Source organism: Mesoplodon bidens (genome assembly GCF_964165515.1).
Source record: "Mesoplodon bidens genome assembly, chromosome: 1".
NCBI classification, from domain to species: domain Eukaryota; kingdom Metazoa; phylum Chordata; class Mammalia; order Artiodactyla; family Ziphiidae; genus Mesoplodon; species Mesoplodon bidens.
In genome coordinates, this window is record NC_138176.1 from 172,724,766 (window position 1) to 172,751,435 (window position 26,670).

Sequence of the window (26,670 nt, forward strand, 5' to 3'; positions counted from 1 at the left end):
ATGGTTGAATAACTATAGTATATCCACACAATGGAGTATGATGCAGTTGTAAAACAAAGAATAAGATTGCTATGAACTGATGTGATTTCCAGCATATACTGTTAAGATAAAAAAGCTCAAAGAAGCATCTATAGGATGGCATCCTTCATGTTAATATCGTTTTGATAATTGTACTATTATGGAAAACATTAACACTGGTGGAAACTGAGTGTAGAGTATACACAAACTTTCAGTCCTATTTTTGCAACATTTATGTAAGTCTAAAATTATTTCAAAATAAAATCTTTTCAAGAAATGCAAGTGACCAATAAATGTTAAGATGTTAATCCTCACTCAATTAAAAGACACAAATGAAAACGATGTATTAGTTTGCACCTAGCAAAGTGACAGAAGGAAGCCAACACCTAATGTTAGTGCTGTGGGGAAACGGGTTCTCTCCTAGGCTGTAGGGTAGGAACGTAAACTGAAACTGCTCTGGAGAGCAACTTGCATCAAAATTTAAAATATTCACTTTGGGGCTTCCCTGGTGGCGCAGTGGTTGAGAGTCCGCCTGCCGATGCAGGGGACATGGGTTCGTGCCCTGGTCTGGGAAGATCCCACATGCCGCGGAGCAGCTAGGCCCGTGAGCCATGGCCGCTGAGCCTGCGCGTCCGGAGCCTGTGCTCTGCAACGGGAGAGGCCACAACAGTGAGAGGCCCGCATACCGCAAAAAAAAAAAAAAAAAAAAAAAAAAAATTCACTTTGACCCTGCACTCCTACAGTGACAATCAGACAAGTACACAAAGATTACACAAAGACATTCATTTTAGGGTTGTTTATAATAATGAAAGATAAAATAACATGTTCATACTGTGAGATACTATGAGATGGCACAGTCATCAAAAATGGCACAGGGACTTCCCCGGTGGTCCAGTGGTTAAGCCTCTGCATTTCCACTGCAGGGGGCGCCGGTTGGATCCCTGGTCTGATGCTTGGTCAGGGAACTTTAAAAAAAAAAAAAAAAAAGGCACAGATCTGTACTTACAGTAGAGGATGCACATACGGAGGGAAAAGCAATTCACAAAACTGAAGGAATGATTCCAGTTTTGTAAACGAATTCCTGGAAGAGATGCTCACAAATATGTTGGATATGTGGTGACTTGCTTATTTTTTGTTTGGATTTTTATACCCATCACTTATTATGTTTAAAACAAAAATTTCAAGCTTCAATTTTAGGGAAAAAGTCACCAAAAACATAAATAGTAAATACTAACTTTATTGTGGCATAAAGCTGTATTTTTATACATTAACTCAATTTTACAGTAAAAACACTTTATGTATAACTGTAAAGAAACTGCTGCACAGATAGTTCCAACATAAAAATTGTTAAAAGTTCATTGAGTTGTTTGATACATAAATTGGAAAATATTTTCTCTGTAGAAAATAGTAAAAATGCTAACATTTCCCAGGCTAGCACAACAAGCCCATTTAAACCGTACAGTAGCTGAATTATACATTTATAAATATGGTATGAATTCTGGGATCCAGGAGAAACTTTAGCTTCATTTACTAAAACAGCCATGTTGTCCTAAGTTGTGTAAAGTGAAATTCCCATTAATCTTCCCCCTTACTCTTGATTTATGCCTGATTATTTCTTCCTAAAGGACAGGTACACTGTCCTTTTAATCTACTTGATAAAGTAACCCATTCTCACCGAAACTTAAATGTTTTGGTTGTTATGTAAGTATGCTCAGCATCTCTCAAAACCAGAATTTAATAAAACATGATCCACAAGGCACGAGTTGTTGGTCATCAAATACCTACCTCCCCTTGACTCCCTCTGGCTTGATGGGAAACCACGAGAAGGTCAAGCGATAAAAATTGTCAAGTGGATCAAGGAATAAAAGCCAAGAGAATTTGAGAACAGAGAAACATCCAGTCAGGACGCAAGGACAGAAATGAAGTCCAAATGCTGCCTCAAGAATCAAGGAGTGGAGTTGGCTATCTGAGCCCCTTACTGCAAAGATGACTAAGAAGCAGTTGGATATAAAGACCCTGCCAGAGAAACCAGTGCCTAGAAAGATTTCAGTTGTTCAAAATAATTAAATGAAAACAAGACAGGCCATGTATTTGAACTCCTCCTGTCATGGTTTATTTCCTGAGATTCCCAATACAGAATTTCTAGGAATTAAGGCAAGAAGACCATGTTACTTGTAAGCTCCTGCACAAGGTTTCCCAGAGAAATAATACTCGAGACCTCAGAGCAATATTGGGCCAGGGGCTATACTAAGTTCTTCAGCTTCCTCAAAGTAACAACTTAAAAATAACCATATAGAGTTTGCCTTAAAAGGAAGTCTCTAGGTAGCTACAACCTATCAACAGAGTAGCAGTCTAATAAAAAGAAAGAGATCCTATACGTGGCTATAGGAACTAGGCCTTGAGAAACTAAATTGGATCATTCTACCTAAAATTCCCAGCTTGCCCATTAGAAGTTAAACTCTAGAAACATTAATGACCCATTAAGTTTTCACCATTAAAAGAATGCTTTATCCCACACCTTCACTTGTTCTTTTCTTTGCTCTCAATACATGTGTTTCCTTCTTGCATGTGGAATATATTTTCAGTGGTTTTTTTTTGACTCTTCAGCCATGCAAATCTCTGCCCCCTACTCCTTTATTTCCTCCTTGGTAAATAATGTTAATCTTCCAATAGGAAGTGGACTATGTTATCATCAAGCACCATTTATCCTGTCTCCTTACTTATGAAGAATGTTACTGGGCCATGCTATACACTTGGAATTCCTTAAGGATACTTGCTTTCTAGTAAAATACTTCTATATGTACATATATGTTTTTTAAAAATCTGTGAAGAATTCACTGAAGCATTAATCACCTTACATTGAGAAGCTAATAATGTATCAAAATGCACATAACAATGGCTAATCTATATACTATCTCCTATCAAATGTATCACCACCTCCAAACCTAGAGCATATGCTGGCATAAACTGTGTTACATCCCAGCTGAGTTTGAATCTTGCTTCAAAACATTGCTCAGTATTAATTCTCAGAAGATACATTATAGGACCATAGGAGTAAATGTTAGGCAAGTGGCTGAGGAATACCAATTACAGAACAAAGCCTTGAGTGCTCAAAGTGCTTCTCCAGAAACTGTTGCGTTCCCCATGGTATTTAGGAAGGACACTATTAAGAGACACCTCTAAGTATAAAGACAGGTCAACTTCACAAGTATCAGCAGATACATGCTTGATTTTATCTTATATAGACACTGCATTAGAATATGTAATGAATTCACACACCTTTTCCAAAGGAATACCCGATACAGAAGTAGCAACAAAGTTATAAATGACAATGATCAGATGAAATAATTTAGATGAAGCTTGTCTCTCTTGAAGAGATGGGGACTGGGCAAGTAGTCAGGAAGGAAATACAATGTGCTTTTAACTTTGTATGAAAAATAATATTCAGTTTCCTGTTGCCGAACATAGCTCTGTTTTTGCCACATAAATCCTCTACTTCAAACTACTGTCCGAATGCTTTACTAAAATTCCGCTTCTGGCCTTTGTTTTGGAATCTGTTACTTTTGTTGCCACCTCCTGATCGCTGTCCTCTGAACCTTCTATTTCTTTCCCGCTGTCCCCTGAGACCTCGATTGCCTTCCCGCTGTCCCCTGAAGCTTCTGTTTCCTTCCCGCTGTCCCCTGAAGCTTCGATATCCTTCCCGTGGTCCTTCTAGCTCTGGTTGCTCTGTGGCCACAGAAAGCTGCCAGCGCCGTGAATCATGCCATTTTTCCTGTTGAGAGATGGTTTCGTTTTTACCTGCTTTGATTTTTACTGAATTTGGTTTAAAAAGGCATGAGAAAGATAATATTTTTTCCCTTTTTCTAAAGAAAAACTTGATTGATAACCTAAGTGCTTAAAAGATCACTGGTCAAAAATAAAATAAGTTTCACTATGAGATATACCCTCATCATTTATTCAATTCAATTACTACAGGGTATCCACAGCTGTCAGGTAGTAAACGTATAAATATACCACTTGCAAACACATTTCTCACAGCAGTACGGAATAAAGATATAGCAATTAAAAATGTCTATATAAACCCCGTGTAACGTACATGGGGTTTGTGAAAAAAGCTGGATATTGTTCACAATGCTGTAGAAAGGAAAAAAGGAAAACAGGCAGGCCGAATAAGAAAAATATTAGTATAAAAAGGGTAGGAGAAAAAAATACTAAAATATAATTCTTAGTTATTTTTAGTAAAGGGACTAGAGCTATTGTTTCCCTTTCTATTATTCTATATTTTAAATAATAAATATTTTACCATTTAGATATGTTAACTTCAAAATCTAAGAGAAAAGAATACCTGTACTTCTGTTACTGATGCAGTAGGGATATCAAAGCAAACACCCTAAAAATCAAAACAAATGCCAGTTAATCCACACTTTGACAAGAATTATAAAATGCACCTTAAATGATACTCCAAAAGACCAGATATGATGTAAAAGAAACAACCCAAACAAACTAGGTATCCATTTTAGATAAACTTTAGACCAAGCCCCAACACATAATACCTCCCCAAAGCACAATAATAAAAAGCCAGGGATATTAAAAAAAAGGACTCAAAACTACTTGGAACCGACTAGAGATCACTCTTGGCTTTCACACTGGGCTAATCCTCATGGAGCTATTAGCTACATTTTATAGCTGAGGAAACAGAGGCTTGGAGAGACTAACTCACTTGTCTAAGGCCCCGCAGCTGGTAAGAGCAGCTTTTAAAAATCTGGTCAGTATGGCTCTTAAATAAAACCTATGGTCTAAAAACATGAAAATACACTGCCTTCCATCAGAAAGACTGAACTAGTAAGGATGACCAAACTAAAAGCAGAAAAATAAATGATCTTATATTGTTTTCTATGTTTATAATTCAGCCACCTATGAAAAGAGTTTAAAAATTAAATACTTTACAGGACACTAGCTTTGATAACAAGCAGTGCCATCATCTCCAATGAAGTCCTCAATATCTGGTAGGGGAACTAAGATCCTGCAAGTTGCGGGGTGCAGACAAAAAAAAAAATCCTGTTTCTTGGCGTCCACAAAATAACCAAACTCCCCACCCCCCCCCCGCAACTGACACAAGCACTCCTCTCCCCTGGCTGTCTTTAATTACAACATCTTGAGGAACATCCCTTCCACCCAACAATTTACCCAATTATAACCACAGGTAGCATCAGGTACTAATGCCATTTGTGGGAATCTTCATTCACATATTTACTAAGTACTCAATACCAGGCACTCATTGCAGTACAGAGACGTCTAGAAAACAGTTTTGGCCCTTGACTCAGCCACCGTGTTCTTGAGGCTCTCAGTCAGTAAGCAAGCACAGCAAGGCAAAATTTACATGAATAAAGCTATGCCTTAAGAACTGTGAAGTATATGTAGAGGTGCCCCCAACTCTGCCATTCGGCCAGGGGAAGCTTCAAAAAGACTTAAGAGCAAGTCATAAAGGATACCATGGAGATAAGAAATACTATATAAACAGTGGATTGAGCATTAAGGATGAAAGAAAGCAAGATGTACTTGGCATTGTTGGGAGTGAAGGGCATCGGTGGTGAGGAGACAGAGATGAAGTTGGTAAGGAGGACAGAAGCCAGCTCGTGAAGAAGCTCCATGTGAAAGTTGGGACTTTATCCCATAGATTATGTGGAGTTGCTTAAGGAGGTGAAAAACATGGTCAGACAAGCAATGAGTTGAAGATAAACCTGATATGGTTCACAAGCCAGTAGTTCTCCAAGTATAGTCCACGCACCCCTGGAACCCTGAGATTTTTTTTGGGGGGGGGTGTCCACAAAGTCAATTTTTTTTTTTTTTTTTGCGGTACACGGGCCTCTCACTGTTGTGGCCTCTCCCGTTGCGGAGCACAGGCTCCGGACGCGCAGGCTCAGTGGCCATGGCTCACGGGCCCAGCCGCTCCACGGCATGTGGGATCTTCCCTGACCGGGGCATGAACCCGTGTCCCCTGCATCAGCAGACGGACTCTCAACTACTGTGCCACCAGGGAAGCCCCCAAAATATTTTTATAATACTAAAATGTTCTGTCCTTTTCACTCTCATTAAGGGTAGAGAGGAGTTTACCAGACACTACATTACACGTGATATTGCTCAGATGACTAACAGAAAATGATATTCTTAGGCTTTATTAGAATTTCAGTCTTCATTTCTAATACTCTAAATATCAATAGATATAACCCATCTAAACAAAAGTTTTTTGGTATACCCAACATTTGTTAAGAATGTAAAGAGGGGGCTTCCCCGGTGGCGCAGTGGTTGAGAGTCCGCCTGCTGATGCAGGGGACACAGGTTCGTGCCCCGGTCAGGGAAGATCCCACGTGCCGTGGAGCGGCTGGGCCCGTGAGCCATGGCCGCTGAGCCTGCACGTCCGGAGCCTGTGCTCCGCAACGGGAGAGGCCACAACAGTGAGAGGCCCGCGTACCGCAAAAAGAATGTAAAGAGGTCCTAAGACCAAAATGTTTGAGAATTGCTGTGCTAGTCTATGCCATTAACTGAGAGCAGGAGTCAGAAGAAAGAACACCAGGCTTGGAAGGCAAGGCTTTAAAGTTTGAATTCAACTTTGAATAAGTTTGTATTAAGGTGCTTAATAAACCCGATCTGGGTGGAGATGTCAGGGAAGCAGCTGGATCTTCAAGTCTGGCACTTCATGCAGATGGTTCAGGTTAGAGATACACAGAGGGTAGCTGTCAATGACTAAGTGGCAACTGAGGGTCATGGATGACAATGCCCAGAGAAGACTATATATAGAGTGAAAACGTGCAGCATCCCCATAGAACAGGGAGAAGCTACTGTACTGTGTTTTATTGCCAGCATGAAGCTAATGAACCAAGGCAAGGTCACAAAAGAAGCCCCAGCCTTACCTGCTTGCCTTTGAGAAAGACCATTCCCTTCACTTTGGAATCAATATCCTCACCCAGTTGCTCTTTAAGTTCTTTCCAAGCATAACTAATATTTGGCATTTCAATTGAGCACTGCAAGATCATGGTCACAAAACCCTATGGAAGAAAGGGGAACAGAATTAAAGTCTCAGAAACAAACGTAAGTGATAAGCACTTGTCCTCATGTTTCTGAAATATTTATGGGAAAGCTCTTCCTAAAAGCATACCCCTCCCACCCCACCATTTTAGTACAAGTAAACCTGGGGAACTCTGAGTAAGACTGGTGGACTGTGCTAGTGTTGGTATCCACACTGTGACAGTACACTTTTGCAAAATGTCACCACTGGGGGAAACTGGCAAAGTGCACAAGGAATCGCTCTGTATTAACTCTTAAAACTTTATGTGAACATACAACTATCTCAAAGATTTCAACTTAAAAAAAAAAAAACTTCTTAAGTTTCTAGGTATGCTGGCTAAATGTATCATATGCGCTTATGTATCCACATGTTGGGTTTAGGATGAAAAAACTTGACATATAATTCACATACCATAAAATTTGCCATTTTAATGTACACAACTCAGGGGTTTTTAGTATATTCACAAGATTTGCAATCATCACCACAATCTCAAGTTCCAGAACATGTCATTATCCACCCCCCCACACAAACACAAAAACCCACATTCCCGTTAGCAGTAACTGCCATTCCCTCCTCTAAGGAGAGGCTGCAACCACTAATCTACTTTCTGTCCCTACGGATTTGTGTTTTTACATATATATCTCAACCTTCATGAAAAAGTTAAAACAACTGGAAGTTCCAATGGAACACTTTTGAATCCTGCTCAAACTCTAAATTATGAAGTGTCAGGAATTAGACAGGGACCCTTACCACATCTGAGTTGATCAAGGAGCGCTGGTTGACTGACGTGGCACCTGAAATTTGGGCCAGGGCTGCTGCCAGGGCTTCCACGGCTCCCTTCTCCTCGATCAGCTTCTCGGCTGACTGCTTGAAGTGAGCAATCGCAGTGGGAGGCACAGAATCCAAAAGCCTGTGGTTTGAGAATATACTTCTTAGGAGAAAGGACAGAAGTGGACAGATTTCATTTTCAAGACAACATCATCTCAAGATAAATCAATATCTTTGAAACCAAATCTTGCATATGTCTAACATGATGCAGTGTATAACACTTAGCATTTCTTTTGATCATGAACCCTGTCTATTTTTTAAATAAGCATCTCACATATTTATAATAGTAATTGTGGAAAGCACTCTAAAAATGTTGCTCAGACTCTGCTTCTGAAGCAGGGGATGTAGCTCACCACCTGGAAACATTTAGAAAACAGTCGGAACCTTTTTGGTTTCCATAATGCCAATGTCACTCACCTCCCAGGAATACACTGCACAACCAGGGATGCTAAACAGCTGAATATCCTTGCAAATCAAAAAAATGGGCAGAAGACCTAAATAGACACTTCTCCAAAGATGACATATGCATGGCCAATAGGCACATGAACAAATGCTCAACAATGCCAATTACTAGAGAAATGCAAATCAAAACTACAATGAGGTATCACCTCACAGTGGTCAGAAGGGCCATCTTTGAAAAGTCTATATAAACAATAAATGCTGGAGAGGGTGTGGAGAAAAGGGAACCCTCCTACACTGTTCGTGGGAATGTAAACTGGTACAGCCACTGTGGAAAACAGTACAAAGGTTCCTTAAAAAACTAAAAATAGAAGTACCATATGATAGTTCCCACTGCTGGGCATGTATCTGGAGAAAACTCTAATTCAAAAAGATACACGCACCCTAACGTTCATAGCAGCACTACTGACAATAGCCAAGACATGGAAGCAACCTAAGTGTCCAGCAACAGATGACTGGATAAAGATGTGGTACATACATACAATGGAATTTTACTCAGCCATAAAAAAGAATGAAATATTGCCATTTGCAGCAACATGGATAGACCCAGAGATTATCATACAAATGAAGTAAGCCACACAAAGACAAATATCATATATCACTTATATGTGGAATCTAAAAAGTAATGCCAATGAACCTATTTACAAAACAGAAACAGACGCACAGACATAGAAAACAAACACGGTTACCAAAGGTGAAGGCTGGGGGTGAGGAGTGAGGGGTAGAAGGAATAAATTAGGAGTATGGAATTAACAGATACATACTACTATATATAAAATAAATAAACAACAAAGATTTGCTATATGGCACGGGGAACTATGTTCAATGTCTTGTAATAACCTGTAATGGAAAAGAAATCTGCAAAATTAAACACATACACAGAAAAAACTGAATCACCTTGCTATATACCTGAAGCTAATACAATATTGTAAATCAACTATAGCTCAATAAAAAATAATTAAACATTCTTCAACTTGTGGGACAATTGCACAAAATAAAGAATTTTCTTGCCCCCCATGCCAGCAGCACCTCCAATGACACTCTTAATCTAATCCTCACCATCTAGACATTTACTGTAACTTTTTCCTACACGATATGTAAGGTACAGTTACTTAAAATGCCCAAGACAAACCAAACTACTAATAGTGGTTTCCTCTGGTGAACAGGATTGGGTAGGGATGAGTAGAAACAAGAGTTTTTGTTTTCTAAGCACAGCCTATTTTTTTAACAAGCAGGTTATCAATTTTTAAAACAATGAATAAATAAATTTTAAAAGGCTAAATCTCATTACTGCACAAAAACAAGTAAGAAATAGAGCAAGCACTAAAACAGACCACAGCAGTGGTAGGGAACATACCTGATGGCATCTTTGCTAGAAGCTTTTATTATCTCTGTTGCAGAAGGAACACCTATCCTCTTAAATTTAATTCCCTATAAGAAAATGAACCATAACTTAATGTACAATGAGGCCATCAATTGTTTCCATTGATATTAGTATTCCCCCAATTTTTTAATATTTACCAAACATATTTGTTACATACTTAAAAGATAAACTTTTTATCTTAGAAAGGTTTTAAATTTATAGAAAAGTTGCAAAGATAGTAGAGTTCTTGTCTACCTGTACCTATTACTTTGTTATTACTTTGGTACATTTGTCACAGCTAAGGAAACAACATTGCAACATTACTATTAACTGAACTCCAGAGTTCATTCGAATTTCACTAGTTTTTCTACTAATATCCTTTTCCTATTGATATTCGACCCAGGACACCACATTACATTTAGTCAACATGTCTTCTTAGTCTTCTCTAATCTGTGGTAATTTGTCTTTCCCTGGTTTTCAAGACCTTGATAGTTTTAAGGTGTGCTTGTCAGGTATTCTATAGAATGTTCCTCAATTTGTGAACATCAGTTTTTTACATCCTTAGACTGCGGTTATGGATTTGGGGGGAAGATGACTGGTTTCACTGCATCATATCAGGGGCACCTGCTTATCACTGATGTTGACCATGTTCACCTGGCCAGGTAGTGTTCGCCTGCTTTCTGCCCTGGAAAGTCCTCCCCCCTGACCCTACTCCGCTCTTTGTAAGCAAGTCACTAAGTACCGTCCACTGACGGTGAAGCGGGGAGATTAAGCTCCACCTCCCAGAGGAGGAAGTACCAGCATAAGAATTTCCTTACAAAATTCTTCTGTAAAGAAAATCAGTGTCTTCTTTCCCATTTAAAAATTTATCCTTTTAACATAGTCTCATCTTTTTGGTTTTCAAGCAATTCCTATAATCCCCTAAATCTACACTTAAGTATTTCTGGTGCGTTCACAGTGTATCTGAAAACTGTCTGAAAACTGCCTCTCAAACATAAAAAAGACCTCTTGTCATTATAAATATGAAGACAAAACCACTGCTTTCAAATGCAAAGTATTTAAAATGGGCTGTATATCATAGGACAAATATAAAACACATATCTAACAACAAGCTTTCAGTCATGGCCATGTGCTAGAAATAAAAATAATTTCAAGTTAATAAAAACTGAATAAAGAGACCAAAGACTGACTTTAAAACTCAACGTTTGCTGAGTGAAGGCTTAGAAAATAGTTTTACCGCTTTTTGCTCCACTTGGGCTAACTGATATTCTTCCTTGTGCTGATAAAAGCAGATGCAAATCCCAGTCCTTCCAGCTCTACCTGTTCGCCCAGAACGATGAATGTAGGACTCCACATCCTATTGAAGTAAAATACATCAGTGACAGTGAACAACAAAGAGAGACATAGACCTGAGTAGCCTAGGCAGAGGCAAGTGTAGTGGTTATAGACCGGGGTTGGGGGAGGCTCCCAAGCACTTCAATTTAAATTAAAGAACTGTAGGGACTTCCGTGGTGGTGCACTGTTTAAGAATCCGCCTGCCAATGCAGGGGACACGGATTCGAGCCCTGGTCTGGGAACATCCCACATGCTGCGGAGCAACTAAGCCTGTGTGCCACAACTACGGAGCCTGCGCTCTAGAGCCCACGAGCCACAACTACTGAAGCCCATGCGCCTAGAGCCCGTGCTCCACAACATGAGAAGCCACCGCAATGAGCAGCCTGCACATCACAAGGAAGAGTAGCCCCCGCTCGCCACAACTAGAGAAAAGCCTGCGCACAGCAACAAAGACCCAACGCAGCCAAAAATAAGATTAATTAATTAAAGAACTATAAAAAATTTTTAAAAACCTCTAGAAGAGTGGTCCCTATCCTGTGGGGAGATCTGCAAAAAGCATTATCTAAATAGTACTGTCCAACGGAACCATATATGTAATTTTAATAGTCAACTTTCTAGTAATCACACTAAAAAGTTAAAAAAAGTTAATTTTATTATTATTAAACCCAATATGTCCAAAAGTTTATCATTTCGGTATGCTACCTCTACAAAACAAGTTATCAATGAAATATTACATGTTCTTTTTCCACAAGTCTTCAAAATCTACTGTGCATAATAGAAAGTTTGAAATTTTTAAAACTCCACTGTATATTTTATACTTACAGCACACACGTCAATTCAGACGAGCTGCCTTTCAAGTGCTGAACAGCCCCATGTGGCTGTGGCCACCATACTGGACAGCACAGGTACACAGGCTATTTAAACAAGTCGATGGCACACACGTATGGGACTTTCTTTACAAGAAACAGTGGCTTCGCAGTAATGTGTTTTTCCATCACTGTGAACGTTAATCCTGAGGGATTTGCCAAATTTGGGGGTAATAGGATCTTCACGCTTGAAGTGATGGGAACAAGTTCCTTCAGACTAACTTATATGTAAGTGAAGCATTGTCCACCCATATAAACTATGCTTCAGGGCCCTCTTTGGGCAGTTCCTATCATATACAAACCCAAGCAGTTTTAACTACAGAGGCTGTTAACTATAAGCCTTTTCTCCCTTCTCTGTCCTCTAGCTCACAAGTTTATCTACCCTACCACCACCCCGTCTAAGTCTTACCTATCTTCAAAGTCCAGTTCAAAACTGCACTACCCTCAGCCATGCAGCCTTTCAGGACTCCCTCTGACCAGAAACTATCTTGCCAACCTCTGGCCACTCACCGCACTTCCCCGCAACTGTCAGTTCTGAGGGGGCTCATTCTATTTTATTTATTTATTTTATTTTATTTTTATTATTTATTTATTTACTTATTCATTCATTCATTTAATTTTTGGCTGTGTTGGGTCTCCGTTGCTGCACGGGCTTTTCTCTAGTTGCGGCGAGCAGGGGCTACTCTTCACTGTGGTGTGCAGGCTTACTGCTGTGGCTTCTCTTGTTGCACAGCATGGGCTCCAGGCGCACGGGCTTCAGCAGTTGTGGCTCATGGGCTCCAGAGCACAGGCTCAGCAGTTGTGGCGCACAAGCCCAGTTGTTCCGTGGCACATGGGATCCTCCCAGACCAGGGCTCGAACCCGTCTCCTGCATTGGCAGGTGGACTTTCAACCACCGTGCCACCAGGAAAGCCCCAAGAGGTTCATTTTAAAATCACCCTTAGCAACATAACATCCAAGAGAAAGCTATTACTAATCACGGGAAAGGAAGAGATACAACTTCCAATTTGTTTTAGCACCCAAAAGAAACAACAAAGTAAAATCTAATTGTAAAACACTTACCTTTGGTGGAGAACTCTGTACAACCAGATCAACCTCGGGGATGTCTAACCCACGTGCAGCGACATTGGTTGCAACCAAAACTCCAAAATCACCATTTCTAAAACCCTTCAGGGTGATTTCCCTTTGCTTCTGTGGAATGTCTCCGTGTAATGACTGGGCATCCTGCCAAAGAAATAAGCTCATTTAAGAATACCAGATCCTACAATACAGGTACTTTTAAAATCACCAATTAGGCCTATAAAGACATTCATATTTTGGTGACACTTCTGCTGAAAATAATACAAAGGGGAAAACGTGCCTTACATGGACAAGCCTCAAATTTCCAACCCTTGGTCATGAAATCAACTGTATCCAACTATACTTAGAAGATAAAGAACACCAAACATGAGTGATCAAACCTACTTTGTCAGGGTAACGTTAGGTTTGAGCTACCCTTTCTTCATCTGTGAGATGAGATGGGCAGATCAGATGAGCGCTTAGATGTATACTCTATTAATTGAAAGATGCTTTCTCCCTAAAAGGGAAGAAAGGGGAAGGACCAACCTGCCTTATGGACACATTCTGTGACAACTCCTGGGCTTCTTTCTTGGTTTCACAGAAGATGATAGTGCGCCCTTGATAACCACTGTACACTCGGATCACGTCCCCAATAACTGCTGCCCTTTGAGTCCAGTGGCACTTGATAGCCAGATGCTTAGGAAAGAAGGAGAAAAAGATTATTTAGTAAAGCCTAGCCGGAATCTATAATCACCTGCTCAACCCTAATGGTACTAGAAGCAGTTGTTTAAGCCTGACTAGAGCAAACTTCTGCCACCGTTTAGAGGAAAAAACTAAACCACTAAAGAGAGCCCTTCCCCTTTCTCCAAAGAGCATCTGGCTACTTTATCCATTTTCTGACCTAATACAGGTAATGTAGGAAAAGAAATACCATTCCCTAGATTGCTACAGGAAACCAAATAACTGACAGGAGAAAAGCCTCTGTGTTTTGTCCTTTCATCCAGTTAAAAATGCAGTCAGTAGTCAGTTTCCATACAGGTCTATTCCTTGGGTGCAACGAATTCATCTAGATACCAGACCCTAAGATAAAAACAGCTTCAACATAAACACTAGGATTCTCTGCTGCCCTCTAGTGTATGAACTCTAGGTGTAATGTCACTCTGTTTACTAATTCAGACAGATTTAGGTTCCAAAAGATTCTGCAATCAGGCTACCGGATGATGAAATTTAGAAAACACAGATACCATATACAACTCAAATAGAAATACAACTTCACATAGCTTTTCACATGGATTTAGTATTTATTTGGAAAAGAAGTTGTTTTTGCCAGTCTTAATACTATCCAACAGGTAAAAAAAATTATATACAATTTATTACTAATGCCAGCAACTGAATGAATCATTTACCTCTACAGTTATTGCAGTTTTCTGGGTCTTTTTACCAATCAGGTCCACTTGTTCATATGTAGATTTCATGTATTTCTTAGCAACATTATAAACCCAATGAGGGCAAGTTGCAGAAAAAAGCAATGTTTGGGGATTGTCTTCTGAATCTTTGCGGGGAAAAAAAAAGTCAGTATGAATAAGTCAAACAAGCCTACACAGTGTTTCACCTGACCCAATTCTTCCAGGGCCCATCAGCATTCTACAGAAAACACTTGAGGCTAAGCGAGGCATCGAGGACACAAAAATGCAAGACACGGGCTTCCCTGGCGGCGCAGTGGTTAAGAATCCGCCTGCCAATACAGGGGACATGGGTCAGATCCCTGGTCCAGGAAGATCCCACATGCCGCGGAGCAACTAAGCCCGTGCGCCGCAACTACTGAGCCTGTGCTCTAGAGCCCGCGAGCCACAACTACTGAAGCCCGCGTGCCTAGAGCCCGTGCTCTACAAGAGAAGCCACTGCAATGAGAAGCCGCGCACCACAATGAAGAGTAGCCCCCGCTCGCCATAACTAGAGAAAGCCCACACACAGCAACGAAGACCCAACACAGCCAAAAATAAATTAATTAATTAAAAAAAAAAAGCAAAACAGGTAAGTACCCAATGGACAAAGAAATGCTGCCTAAATAATTTATGTAAAGGATCCTTGAAATACCCAGAGTACTTTCAAGTTGTTTTGCTTTCTAACCGTTGGCCTATATGAACCATGAGGGAAATCTGTCCTTTATAATGAGACCTACTAAGTGGAAAACAATTAACCAAGCCTAGTAACCAACCAATTTAAATCACTAAATAAATAATCTATAATAAACACCGGAACAGATTTTCTACTCATCTATACTCCCTAGCATTTCCTCAACACTTTTAAGGTTAGAATTCTAGTCTACTCATCCTTTGAGGTCAGGTACTAAAAAGAGCTCCCCAACCCCAATTTTTTTTAGTTTGCTCTTAGAATACCATTGCATTTTCATATATTTCAAATGACAGAACCCTTCTGGAGAGTAAGCTGACAAAGTATACTGAAGAACATGAACTATTTATACCTTCCAATTCAGTAATTTTAATTCTGGAAATCTATCTTTAAGAACTGATGCCAAATACTGATTTTTTTTTTTTTTTTTCCGGTACGTGGGCCTCTCACTGTTGTGGCCTCTCCCGTTGCGGAGCACAGGCTCCGGACGCGCAGGCTCAGCGGCCATGGCTTACGGGCCCAGCTGCTCCGCGGCATGTGGGATCTTCCCAGACCGGGGCACAAACCCGTGTCCCCTGCATCGGCAGGCGGACTCTCACCCACTGCGCCACCAGGGAAGCCCTATAAATTTATTTTTATTTTTGGCTGCGTTGGGTCTTCGTTGCTGTGTGCAGGCTTCCTCTGGTTGCAGCAAGCAGGGGCTACTCTTCGTTGCAGTGTGCGGGCTTCTCATTGCAGTGGCTTCTCTTGTTGTGGAGCACGGGCTCTAGATGCGCGGGCTTCAGTAGTTTTGGCACGTGGGCTCAGTAGTTGTGGCACGTGAGCTCTAGAGCGCAGGATCAGTAGTTGTGGTGCACGGGTTTAGCTGCTCCACAGCATATGGGCTCTTCCTGAGCCAGGGCTCAAACCTGTGTCCCCTGCATTGGCAGGCGGATTCTTAACCACTGCACCACCAGGGAAGCCCCCAAATACTGATGTTTGACGAAAGCTGTCTACATAAAAATGTCTGCAAGCAGATTTATATTATGTAAAACTTAAAATATGTAGATGGATTAAATCATGGCACGAACAGTTCAGAGTTTTATATGTACAGTAAGATTACAGTTAACACACACACATACACACAATACCACAAATCAGGAAGAAATAAACCAAAAGCAAAGTATACCAAGCTGGTTTCTTTTATTTTCCCTATTGTAGTTATGTGCAGTTGATGGGAAAAAAAATTTTTTTTTGGCTGCACTGAGCGGCATATGGGATCTTAGTTCCCCGACCAGGGTTCGAACCCATGTCCCCTGCATTGGAAGCACAGTCTTAACCACTGGACTGCCAGGGAAGTCCCAGAAATTTTTTTTAAGTTTTCCAGAATAAAATAAGCCACCTGCCAACTTCCTAAGGCTTCATTTAACTTTCAGGAGATAGTTAATCACCACCCTTCCTCCAATCCCTTATACCAGCTCTTGAATGTAGAGTTTACCTTTCTTGTATGCCACACATAAAATCTCTTCCACTTGATCAGCAAAGCCCATGTCCAACATCTGGTCAACTTCATCCAGGACAACATGCTTAAGTTTGGTGAGATCTAGCTTGCCATTCTGCAGGTGGTCTTTGATACGACCTGGTGTCCCAACCAGGATATCAATCCCATTCCGCATGCGTTCAACTATAAGAACACCAATGATAAAATATGCTGGATTTTTAATTCCTTTTATTAATCTGGGATACCACATCAGATATATTTTTATTCTAAATATTTATTAACTACAAGTACAAGGTAGTATGTTAACTACTGAAGATAAAGACGCATGAGGCACTCCTTGACCTATTGGGGAAACATGTAAGAAGTGACAGTCCAGTGTATTACATGACAAAACAGAAAAATGCACCAATGGGGGATGGTAGCACCAGGAAAGAAATGATTTCCTTTGTTGGAGGAAGGTATCAAGGTTTCACAAAGTGAAAATAAGAATCTTAAAAGAAACAGGAACTTTCTGTAAGATAAGCAGGTATAGGGAAGGTACAGAGATGTTCAGAAAAATGGAGTTCAATATAACTAGGATGAGATGGTAATGATGCAACTTTCTATTGGGTTGCTACTGCAGTCAAGAAGCCTACTGCTAGGGAGGATTACTGGATTGAATGTCAATATTATGACATAGTATGAGTGTGTTTCATGTTTGGTAACTGCAATCATTGTTGCTTTTGTTGTGGTCATCCATTTACAATGCTTGGTGTCAGTTTATTTATCTCTTGTAAAAATAAAATACAGTGTGTGTGTGTGAGTAAAAAAAAAAATTTTGTTTGTATAAGGATTACAATTTAAGTATAAATTAGAACAATTTAAATCAGGGGACCTAATTACTGCTCCTTACCATAAAAAGAAATGAAATCGGTTAAAAGTTAAAAAGAAATTATTGTTTCCAGACCTATGTAGTATATGGAGCAGAAAGAACAAATGGAATAGTAACTTTACATATTATTATAAAACCTAAGAATAAAAAGGAAATAGCCTGTTCACCACATACTGGATTTAATAAGAAAAGGCAAGAATAAAGCAAGTAATACTTTAACGCACCATGAGCTAAATTTTTAAATAATATAAACGTTTTTATAATAAAAATTTTTTATATATGAAAAAGAGATCTACTGCTAGGCACTCTACTTACCCAGTTTCATCCTCACAACACCACTGCAGGGTGAGTTTAGCAACCCTACTTTATACATGTACAAACTAAAGTGCAAAAAAATCAAGCAACTTGAACTGAAAAATCAGTTACTCTGTGAGCAGAGTTTAGATTCACACCCAGGCCGTTCTGATGCCAAAGCCTATGTTAGTTCCACCAAAGCTGAAAAGAGATAGTCACAAGCTTTGTGTGCCAATATTAAGACTTCTATTTTTACCTTTTCATATTATTTTTTAATTTTTATTTTATATTGGAGTATAGTTGATTTACAATGTTGTTTTAGTATCAGGTGTATAGCAAAGTGATTCAGTTATACATATACATATATCTATTCTTTTTCAGATTCTTTCCCCATATAGGTTATTATAGAGTATTGAGTAGAGTTCCCTGTGCTATACAGTAGGTCCTTGTTGATTATCTATTTTATATATAGTAGTGTGGACATGTTAATCCCAACCTCCTGATTTATTCACCCCCCTACCTTTCCCCTTAGGAAACCGTAAGTTTGTTTTCTATGTCTGGGAGTCTGTTTCTGTTTTGTAAATAAGTTCATTTGTATCATTTTTTAAGATTCCATATATAAGTGATATCATGTGATATTTGTAATCTCTAGTTGCATCCATGTTGCTGCAAATGGCATTCATTCTTTTTTATGGCTAATATTCCATTGTATATATCCACATCTTCTTTACCCATTCATCTGTCCAATGCTAAGACTTTTAAAATGCTTAAATCCCTTCCCAAATTACATATGTAATCTACAAAATAAAGCTTCAAGGTCTTGAACTGGGAAGTAATGGAATACTACAGCAGGGGCTACAAGATTTGGCCCTCAGGACCAGAAAAAAGAAAGCCTGTCTACAGTAAAAAGAGGCAGAGACCCAAGGTCCCTGACAGATAAAAATAACCTTGAATTCTGACTTTCGAGTTCCTGGACTCTGTCCTCTTGGGCTCAGTAAAGTACCACTGCAGCCTTTAGATAAACGCAGATAAATAATACAAAAGTCCTAAGAACCACATACAGGATTTGATACATCATCATGCAGGACCATGTGCGTGACCATCTTTACACAATAATGACAAAAGAAAACCACCATAAATGACTAGATCAGGTAGGTAAAACCAGATGTCAAGGTCAGAAGAAATCCAATCAGGGCACCCAACAGTAGATGGCATTTTCCTTCCCTCACATTGGATTTACTTACTTTGTCCTCCGTAGGGAGTTCCACCATAAAAACAAGCCACTGCCAGCTTTTTTGTGACGTCACTGAAGTCTCTGCTTACTTGACTTGCCAATTCCCTTGTGGGTGTAAGAACCAGTACCTGAAAAGGAAAAACTAATAATGGAATCCAAAGTATTATGCAGTATTTGTTTCTTAACAAATCTGGAATGCACCAGCAGGTTCAACTTATCCTAATAATTATGTTCAAAACATCTATTATGTGTGTTGCAATACACTGTGGTGTGGGAGAATAGTAAATATAACATGGTTTCTGACAAATCTACCCACTAGAAAAGCTTGTGATCTTACCAATCAAAAGAGAAATAGGTACTCAACTTTACGGTGCTCTAGGATGGTTGCACACAGCAAGCTGGAGGAACTGGGATAAGTTTCGTGGAGCTGCCAGTACTTAAGGAACAGCATTCCAGGAAAAGAACAACGTGAGCAAAGGAGTAGTACTGCTGATGATAATATCAGCTAATATTTGAGCTTTTACTATGTGTCAGGAGCTACTAAATGCTTAATATGCATTATTTTTATTTAATTCTCACAACAAGTTACCTACAACTGCACTGTACAGTTGTATTATAATACCTACAATAACATACAACAGATCTCTAAAACCAAAAGGCAAGCCTGGATTTGAATTCAGGTAGCCAGGCTACAAAACCTAGAGTCTGAACCTCTGCACTACACTGAATCTGAAGTAGAATGGAAGTCAGAAGAGTAAGGCAGGGCCAACATGGGGAGTGGCTTTGAATCCTACAGCAGTTAACAGGACACACGACACACAACCACTACAGATCCTCAAATAAGCTAACAGCATGAAACAAATATGAAATTTAAGAACAATTTAGTAGGGGCTTCCCTGGTGGCACAGTGGCTAAGAATCTGCCTGCCAATGCAGGGGACACAGGTTCGAGCCCTTGTCCAGGAAGATCCCACATGCCACGGAGCAACTAAGCCCGTGTGTCCTAACAACCAAGCCTGTGCTCTAGAGCCCGCGAGCCACAACTACTGAGCCCACGTGCCACAACTACTGAAGTCCGCGTGTCTAGAGCCTGTGCTCCGCAACAAGAGAAGCCACCTCAATGAGAAGCCCACGCACCACAACAAAGAGTAGCCCTTGCTCACTGCAACTAAAGAAAGCCCGCGCGCAACGAAGACCCAATGCAGCCAAGAAGAAAAAAAAAAGAACTTAGTATATCCATCCAACAGATATTTACTGAACATCCACTATGTGCCAGGCACTATTCCAGGTGCTAGAATAATTCGTTTGTTTACTGCTGTTGTAACTGTAGATAAATACAACAGCAAACAAATCAATTAATTAGGAGGGAGCATGGACACTAGAAAGCCAATAAATGAGATGAGGCCAGAAAGTTAGGTGAAAGAACCCAAAGCCAAGGTGACAACACAGGCATTTCACTGAGGTTAAGGTTTGTCAAATGCCAGGTTCTCCAGAAATAAGCTCAATGAGCACCATCCTGATCACAGGGCCTGGCCTCTTCACCTCTGATACCCCTCCTATTCAGGCATCTCTATTAAAAATGCTTTCTCCATTTTAGGCAAAACCTGACCAAACCTGTGAGCCCCAGGGACATCTAAGAGTCTGAAAGAAATATGCGAGCATTAATAATACAGGTGATCACAACCATCTGGGCAGATTACTATATTTAAATATATAAGGTTTGTAGTCAACAGTCTTAAAAGAATTATCCTGGTTTACCTTCAGATAAAGATCTTCAGTAAATACCAGAAAAAGGCCTTAAGGAGAACCCAATAAAAAACAATAGGGTATGTAAATGATGCTCAAGCAATGCCTCTTCCTGTGCAGACTTGGAACCCCTAAGGACTGCATTAAAGATATTTATTTACCTGAGGGGCACGGCCTCTCTTCCGGTCTTGCAGTTCTCCCTGAAGTTTCTCAACCAAAGGGATAGCAAAGGAGAATGTCTTCCCAGTTCCTGTCCGTGCCTGTGCAATCAAGTCCTTCCCACTATAGACGTGGTGAAACGTCTTTGCTTGTATAGGAAACAGGAAGGTCACCCCACGGGCTGTGAACAAATGAACCATGTTATCTGACACTGCAATTCTTAAAGTCCCAGCCATACTGGAGAATGAAAGCATAGCCACGCTTCTGGTCCTGCAGAATTATGGAATTCTACTTTCTGGTCACATCTACAGAGTCAAGTTCAAATATATTCTGGCAAGAATCTGCTTGGATAAAAGATATCAATAAACTTTAAAGCACCAAATTATAGTAAATACTTATTATCTTAAGAGATTAAGCCCCTTGTCACAAAATCTCATCCAAAGGCCAGCATAAGCCTGAAAATCTGGTGTTTTGCTGTCTGACTGCCACACCTGATTCAGAAAACACCTAAGTTGGGCATCTGTGACTTCCTACCTGGTTCACAGGCACTATGCTAAGATGAGTTCTGAGTCAGGCTGGTTATCATTAACCTAGAGATCCCTCAAGAAGTAGAAGGAGGTAAAAAAGAAAATACCAACATGGTATCAATTGTTTAATTTCACCAGCACTATCAGTCATTACACTTCTGAATATACATATTATATTGAATAAATTTTCATCACTCGTTTAAGAGGTAGCAAAGGTCGTCACTAGTTTAGTCCTATACCAAATATACAGATCTACTTCATTATATGGTTGCCTATATCACCCTCCAATAAGAACATGTCCCAGTTCATCTCAACAAAAACAGTGGAGTGCTTCCAAATAATATGTTCTAACGTTATACAATATTTCCAAGAACATTACCTTTGAGAAGTTTAATAGTTTCTTCAGATATGGGAAAATTAGAGAAAGCTCCTTCTTTTTGCTCCACAGTTATTTCCTGTCAAGTAAAGGGCCACAGAAAGAAATCAATAACTTTACCCCTACAAGCTAAATACAGAAAGCCTTCTGAGAAAAACTATTCTAAAACATCTCTTCTAAATCAACCAAAAAGACACAAAAACTTTGGTAGGTAAATCAAGATCTGAAAAGGAAATAGATCATAGTAATATGTAAAACCCTAACAAAAGAAAAGTTTGTAGCAAATATATACAGCGCATATATACCACGTGTAGCTAGTGAAAGCAGATCCAGTCTCGACTAAGAACTTTTCCACAATCATTCCAAACGAACAATACACTGTTGAACAGGTTATTAACCCCTTCCCATAGCAACATCTTTCATATATACATCCATAGAAAATAAGGAACAAACATTTAGGACAAAATGATCACACTGGCACTATTTGATTATAAACAACCTGAATGCCCAACAAAGGAATAATTAAGTGAATTTCTAAACATTTATATGATGTATTATGTAACGATTTAAAATATTTAATATTTAAAAGTGGGAAAAATGCCTATATAAAAATATAGGCAAGATAGGAAAAGGCAAACTATAATATTGCATATTGTACAATCATAATCTGATTTTAAAAAGCTGTATATATTTTTTATAATCAGGAAAATTTTTAAAATGCTGATCATGACCTACGGCAAAGAGAAAATTATTTATTAGATTTAGGATTTTTCTTTGATGACTGAGTTTCTCAAAGATAGCAGTATTAGCTTCCAAAGGGACATTTAAGTATCTTATTCAACTCAAGTTAGTTTATGGCCTATACAAAAAGACTTATGCAATCAAGCAAACACCTTTTCAGTGGTTCCACTTAATCATGATTTATTAGGTGAAACCCCTCAGAGGGAAACTGGAGCATATTTGCATAACCAGATCCCTCCTGTTCATTTCTGACTTGCAAATAAGCAGACCATGTGTGGAGAGAAGACTTTCTCAAAACTTAAAACAGATCTGCTCTGTTGCAAAGGAGGCATTCTAACACTGCAGTTTTTAAGGTGAAGTCTCACCCTGCAGCTCAAGGGACCCCCCCATGAAGTGCTGACACATCAAATGTCCTCCCATTATTAAATAATTCGTTTAATAATTACGGAGCTATTTGCCTGAAACAACATCGAAAGATACATTCTACATATTAAAATGCCACTTTACCTGCTCTAACTCACTGTTACTTTCTTCACGGGCAGCTGCTTCCTTGGAGTCGGAGTCAGGTCCAGAATGAGGGAATCCATTCTTCACGTTGGGGCTTTTCTCTCTAAGTTCTCCATTCATTTCTTTTTCTTTCTTCATCTTCTTGGACTTAGGTGCACCCAAGTCATCCTCAGAAGGCTCCTCATTTTTTATTAATTTTTTGGTTTTAGGAGAAACAACTGTCTTTTCACAGGGCTCCTTTGATTTTTTCGCACTTCTGGTTTTAGGAGAAATAATGTCATCTTGAGATGGCGCCTCTTTCTTTTTTGCCTTTTTGGATTTAGGAGAACTCATGTCAGCCTCAGAAGGCCCTGCTTTCTTTTTAACCTTTTTAGCTTTGGGAGAAATCGTTTCGTCCTTTTCTTCTGCTGCCTCTTCAGTCTTATTAGATTTTGGCTTCTCTTTTTTACCCTTCTAAAAAATTAATAAAGACAATACAAACGATGAACAAAACATTGATACATTTGTATGATATATCAATTCTGCATTAATTCAAGATCATATAATTATGAAGAATACAATTTGGGGGCATTTTTCAACATGTGTACTTTCATCTTGCAATAAGGCAAAAACCAAACGGCATGTTTTTTAATACCATTTCTTGGCTATATGGAAAGAAGAATATATCAGTAACTTCATTAGCTTGGAAAAGAACGCGCTTCTTGGTAACTATTTAATTCATGGTGGTCGAACAGCTGTAAAGTCAATTTTTCATATGGGACTTGGAGTGGCTCATGGGATGCTCCAACATATTGTAAACTACACACACTATAGGAAGTGGTCAAGAACAATTTAACTTAATTCTGGTAGAGTAATAAGACCATGTATACCCACAGACGGATGGTGTTAAGCAGATTTCTTTCTCTGCTAGAATTCCTCTACAAGTAAGACAGGAATTCATAATATCTGCCTTGCTAATCTCACAAACGCAAATAAATTTACATAAAGACATGTTATGAACCAAAAAGTTATAAAACCCCACAGTCTATCACCCCATGTGTAAAAAAGGTGTACCTAATTTAAAGGGAAAAACAAAGAGCACAAGTTACAAGAAAACGGAATGGGTGAAACCTCAAAACCAAACCAGATTATGGCTCCTACTTGAAATGTCTGACCCTCTCCAATTTTTCATATTTCTGAAAACTTAGTATTACTGAAAATGTGTTTTACCCTCTGTTAAGACCTCTGTGGCAGAGCCTCAGGCCAAATCCTGAAGTATGGACTGTTACATTGAGCTACTATTATAGTCTGCCTCCATGAAACTTCAGGCCTGGCCTCTGCTCTTAAATCATGGATGAACGATAATCTCTCCCATATGACCCATCCTTCAGACATCTGAAAAACAATCTGGTCCATCCCATCCCAAGACTTCAATTCTTTCATCCCTTGGTTCCACCAATCAGTGGATTTCCAATCCCGGTGGTCTCCTTTGGAATACAATGGAGTTTGTTGGTCATGTCCCTTCTAATTTCAGCATCTCACAACAGAACACGCTGACTAATGCAAGGCAGGTAAAAACAAAGACCACTTCCTCCCCACCTGTGGGGACAAGTCTGTGCTACCTCGGCTTCCTACAACAGCAAAATATTCCTTGCCAGAAACAGCAAGGAAAGAAAATTCTAAGTCACGTACAACACAAGTTCCGGGACAATCTTTGTTCTCACTGACCTTATCTCAAAAGAGACTCAGTCACAAGTTAAATCGCTATCTAAGGAAGTAACAGCAAGGAGTAAGACAGCTATCGAGGTAACTTAAGACTACCGCACACTGGCGGCCTATATAAAAAATATGGTGTGCAGTTATCACCACAACATGTCTACATTTCCACGGGAAATATGGTCAATAAACCTTAAGAGCAACTGAACTACTTTATCGTCTAAGGGCCGCTTCCCAGAAAACTGTACTCCCACTACTAGGGTAAAAAAAATGTCACCGCGGACGCCGCCCACGTGTGCGGATGGCTTTATGGTCTCGCCAGTTTAGTCGAAAGCCGGTAGGTCTGAGTCTGGGCCAAAACGTGCCAAAACGTGGGGCCTAACCATGACCGTCCTACTCTGTGCACCGGGTGCGGGACGCCCAGACTCAGGGACCACGTGGGACACCCGGCCCGCTCTCCAGTTCCGATCCCCCCGGACCTCTGGGTAGCGCGCCCACCGCCCGCGGAGAGCACCGACCACGCCCGGGCGCCCCTTGGCCGAAACTCACGCGGGTCTTGAGACAAGCCGGGTTCGCGCGACGCGCCACGCGCCCCCAGCCCGGGCCCCTCCTCTTAGCGGCCGCCCCCACCCCCGTCCTGTCTTGCCCCAAGTCCCTCGGCCCCCTGAGGTACCTTCTCATTTTGCTTTCGCGGCATCTCCACTCTCGCCATGGCCGTGTCCGACTCCAAATCCGCGTCACTAAGAAGTTTCCCCGGCATCACTCAGGACAAGCAGAATAGACCGACCGCTCTCGTCTACCGCGTGGAAAGGAAGAGAATGCCCAGCTTTCTCTTTAGCCCACCCAGCTTTCGTCACTTCCGGTAGCAAAGCGTATCCTGCGGAAGCGGAAAGTGCCGAGAGGCCGGGGCGCACGTGGTAGTTCCACAGCAGCTGCGTCTCTAGGTGGCTGGACTCACTGAATTAGGTCAGTAAGGCACCTGGACTAGAAGGCACCTGCAGAAGGGTAGGAAACCCAGAGGCTGGCTTTATTCTCGTTCACACTCTGCCCAGATTCTCGCTAGCCCCGGCCTGATAAATGAAGCTTTGTAGTTGCTTTTGAATAGCGCCCCTTCAGTGCTTTATATTAGATTGCTCTCTTTTGTAAGGTCCTTTCACGCGCAGACTCGCGAGATGTGTATTCTTGATCATCTTGTGGAGACGTCGACACTTGAAAGGAGACAGCCAGACTCACAAACCTGGATAAGAACTAGAGGTCGGGCGGGTCTGGTCATTCATTTATGCGTGCACTCAACACACATCTCCTGAGCATTCACCGGGTCAGGTGTGAGACAAGGTTAGGATTCAGCACAGAAGCCTGTCTTCAATAAGCTTTACAGGCTTGTGGGAGAATGACGAGTGTCAGTTGTTTTGAAGGCACGGAGAGGCACCTAAGCCGGCCTTGGGACCTGTAGAAAGGATCCCCAAACCACGTAGACCTCTATTAGAAAATACAGGGGCTCTTAGTCTTGAAGAATTTGGACATGTACTAATTCAAGCGGTTGAGGGAAAGTGGTTCGTTGAATGATGTGTGACAATATTGCTAAACTTTCTGTGAAGAACAAGTGAGGCAAAGAATTGGGAGCCAGTGCATTATAAAATCGTTTTTAAAAATGGGTTGAAATCTTGCCTGGCTTTGAAAACCTGCACCATTTGCTCTGTGATTTTGGACACATCACAAATGTGTGTATTTCTTAACCTGAACCTGAGTTTCTCATGCATAATGGGGATAAGAAAACCTACTTCATCAGTTGACAAAATTAAGTAAGATAATAAATGAAAAAGGTTTAGCATTGCCTGGCACACAGAGCACAATAAATAAGAGCTATTAAAACTCATAGGGGGAACAATACTCAATACTTTGTAATAACCTGTA

At 40.3% G+C, this 26,670-nt stretch overlaps 1 protein-coding gene across 1 annotated transcript; it reads right to left on the reverse strand.

The window, feature by feature from the left end:
• Window positions 1–1,235: 1,235 nt before the first annotated feature.
• On the reverse strand, window positions 1,236–25,600 carry DDX21 (DExD-box helicase 21). Its single transcript, XM_081224291.1, has 15 exons — window positions 25,430–25,600; window positions 23,062–23,514; window positions 21,817–21,892; window positions 20,913–21,091; window positions 19,017–19,134; window positions 16,605–16,790; window positions 14,401–14,546; window positions 13,541–13,690; window positions 12,998–13,159; window positions 10,972–11,091; window positions 9,729–9,802; window positions 7,835–7,994; window positions 6,930–7,064; window positions 4,364–4,408; window positions 1,236–3,790 (listed from the first exon to the last, which is right to left on the reverse strand). The coding sequence occupies exons 1-15, from the start codon at window positions 25,514–25,516 to the stop codon at window positions 3,521–3,523; spliced, it is 2,361 nt and encodes a 786-aa protein (XP_081080417.1). The 5' UTR covers window positions 25,517–25,600; the 3' UTR covers window positions 1,236–3,520.
• Between the last annotated feature and the right edge of the window lie 1,070 nt (window positions 25,601–26,670).

Bases quoted from the DNA above. Each gene is read 5' to 3' on its own strand.
- DDX21 (XM_081224291.1), bottom strand. From the start codon at position 25,516: ATGCCGGGGAAACTTCTTAGTGACGCGGATTTGGAGTCGGACACGGCC. The intron at 13,160-13,540 runs GTTGGTCCTTCC...TTTCTTTGGCAG, and splicing joins AGAATGTGTCCATAAGGCAG to GATGCCCAGTCATTACACGG. The intron at 4,409-6,929 runs GTAAGGCTGGGG...TTTGATTTTTAG, and splicing joins TCTTTCTCAAAGGCAAGCAG to GGTGTTTGCTTTGATATCCC.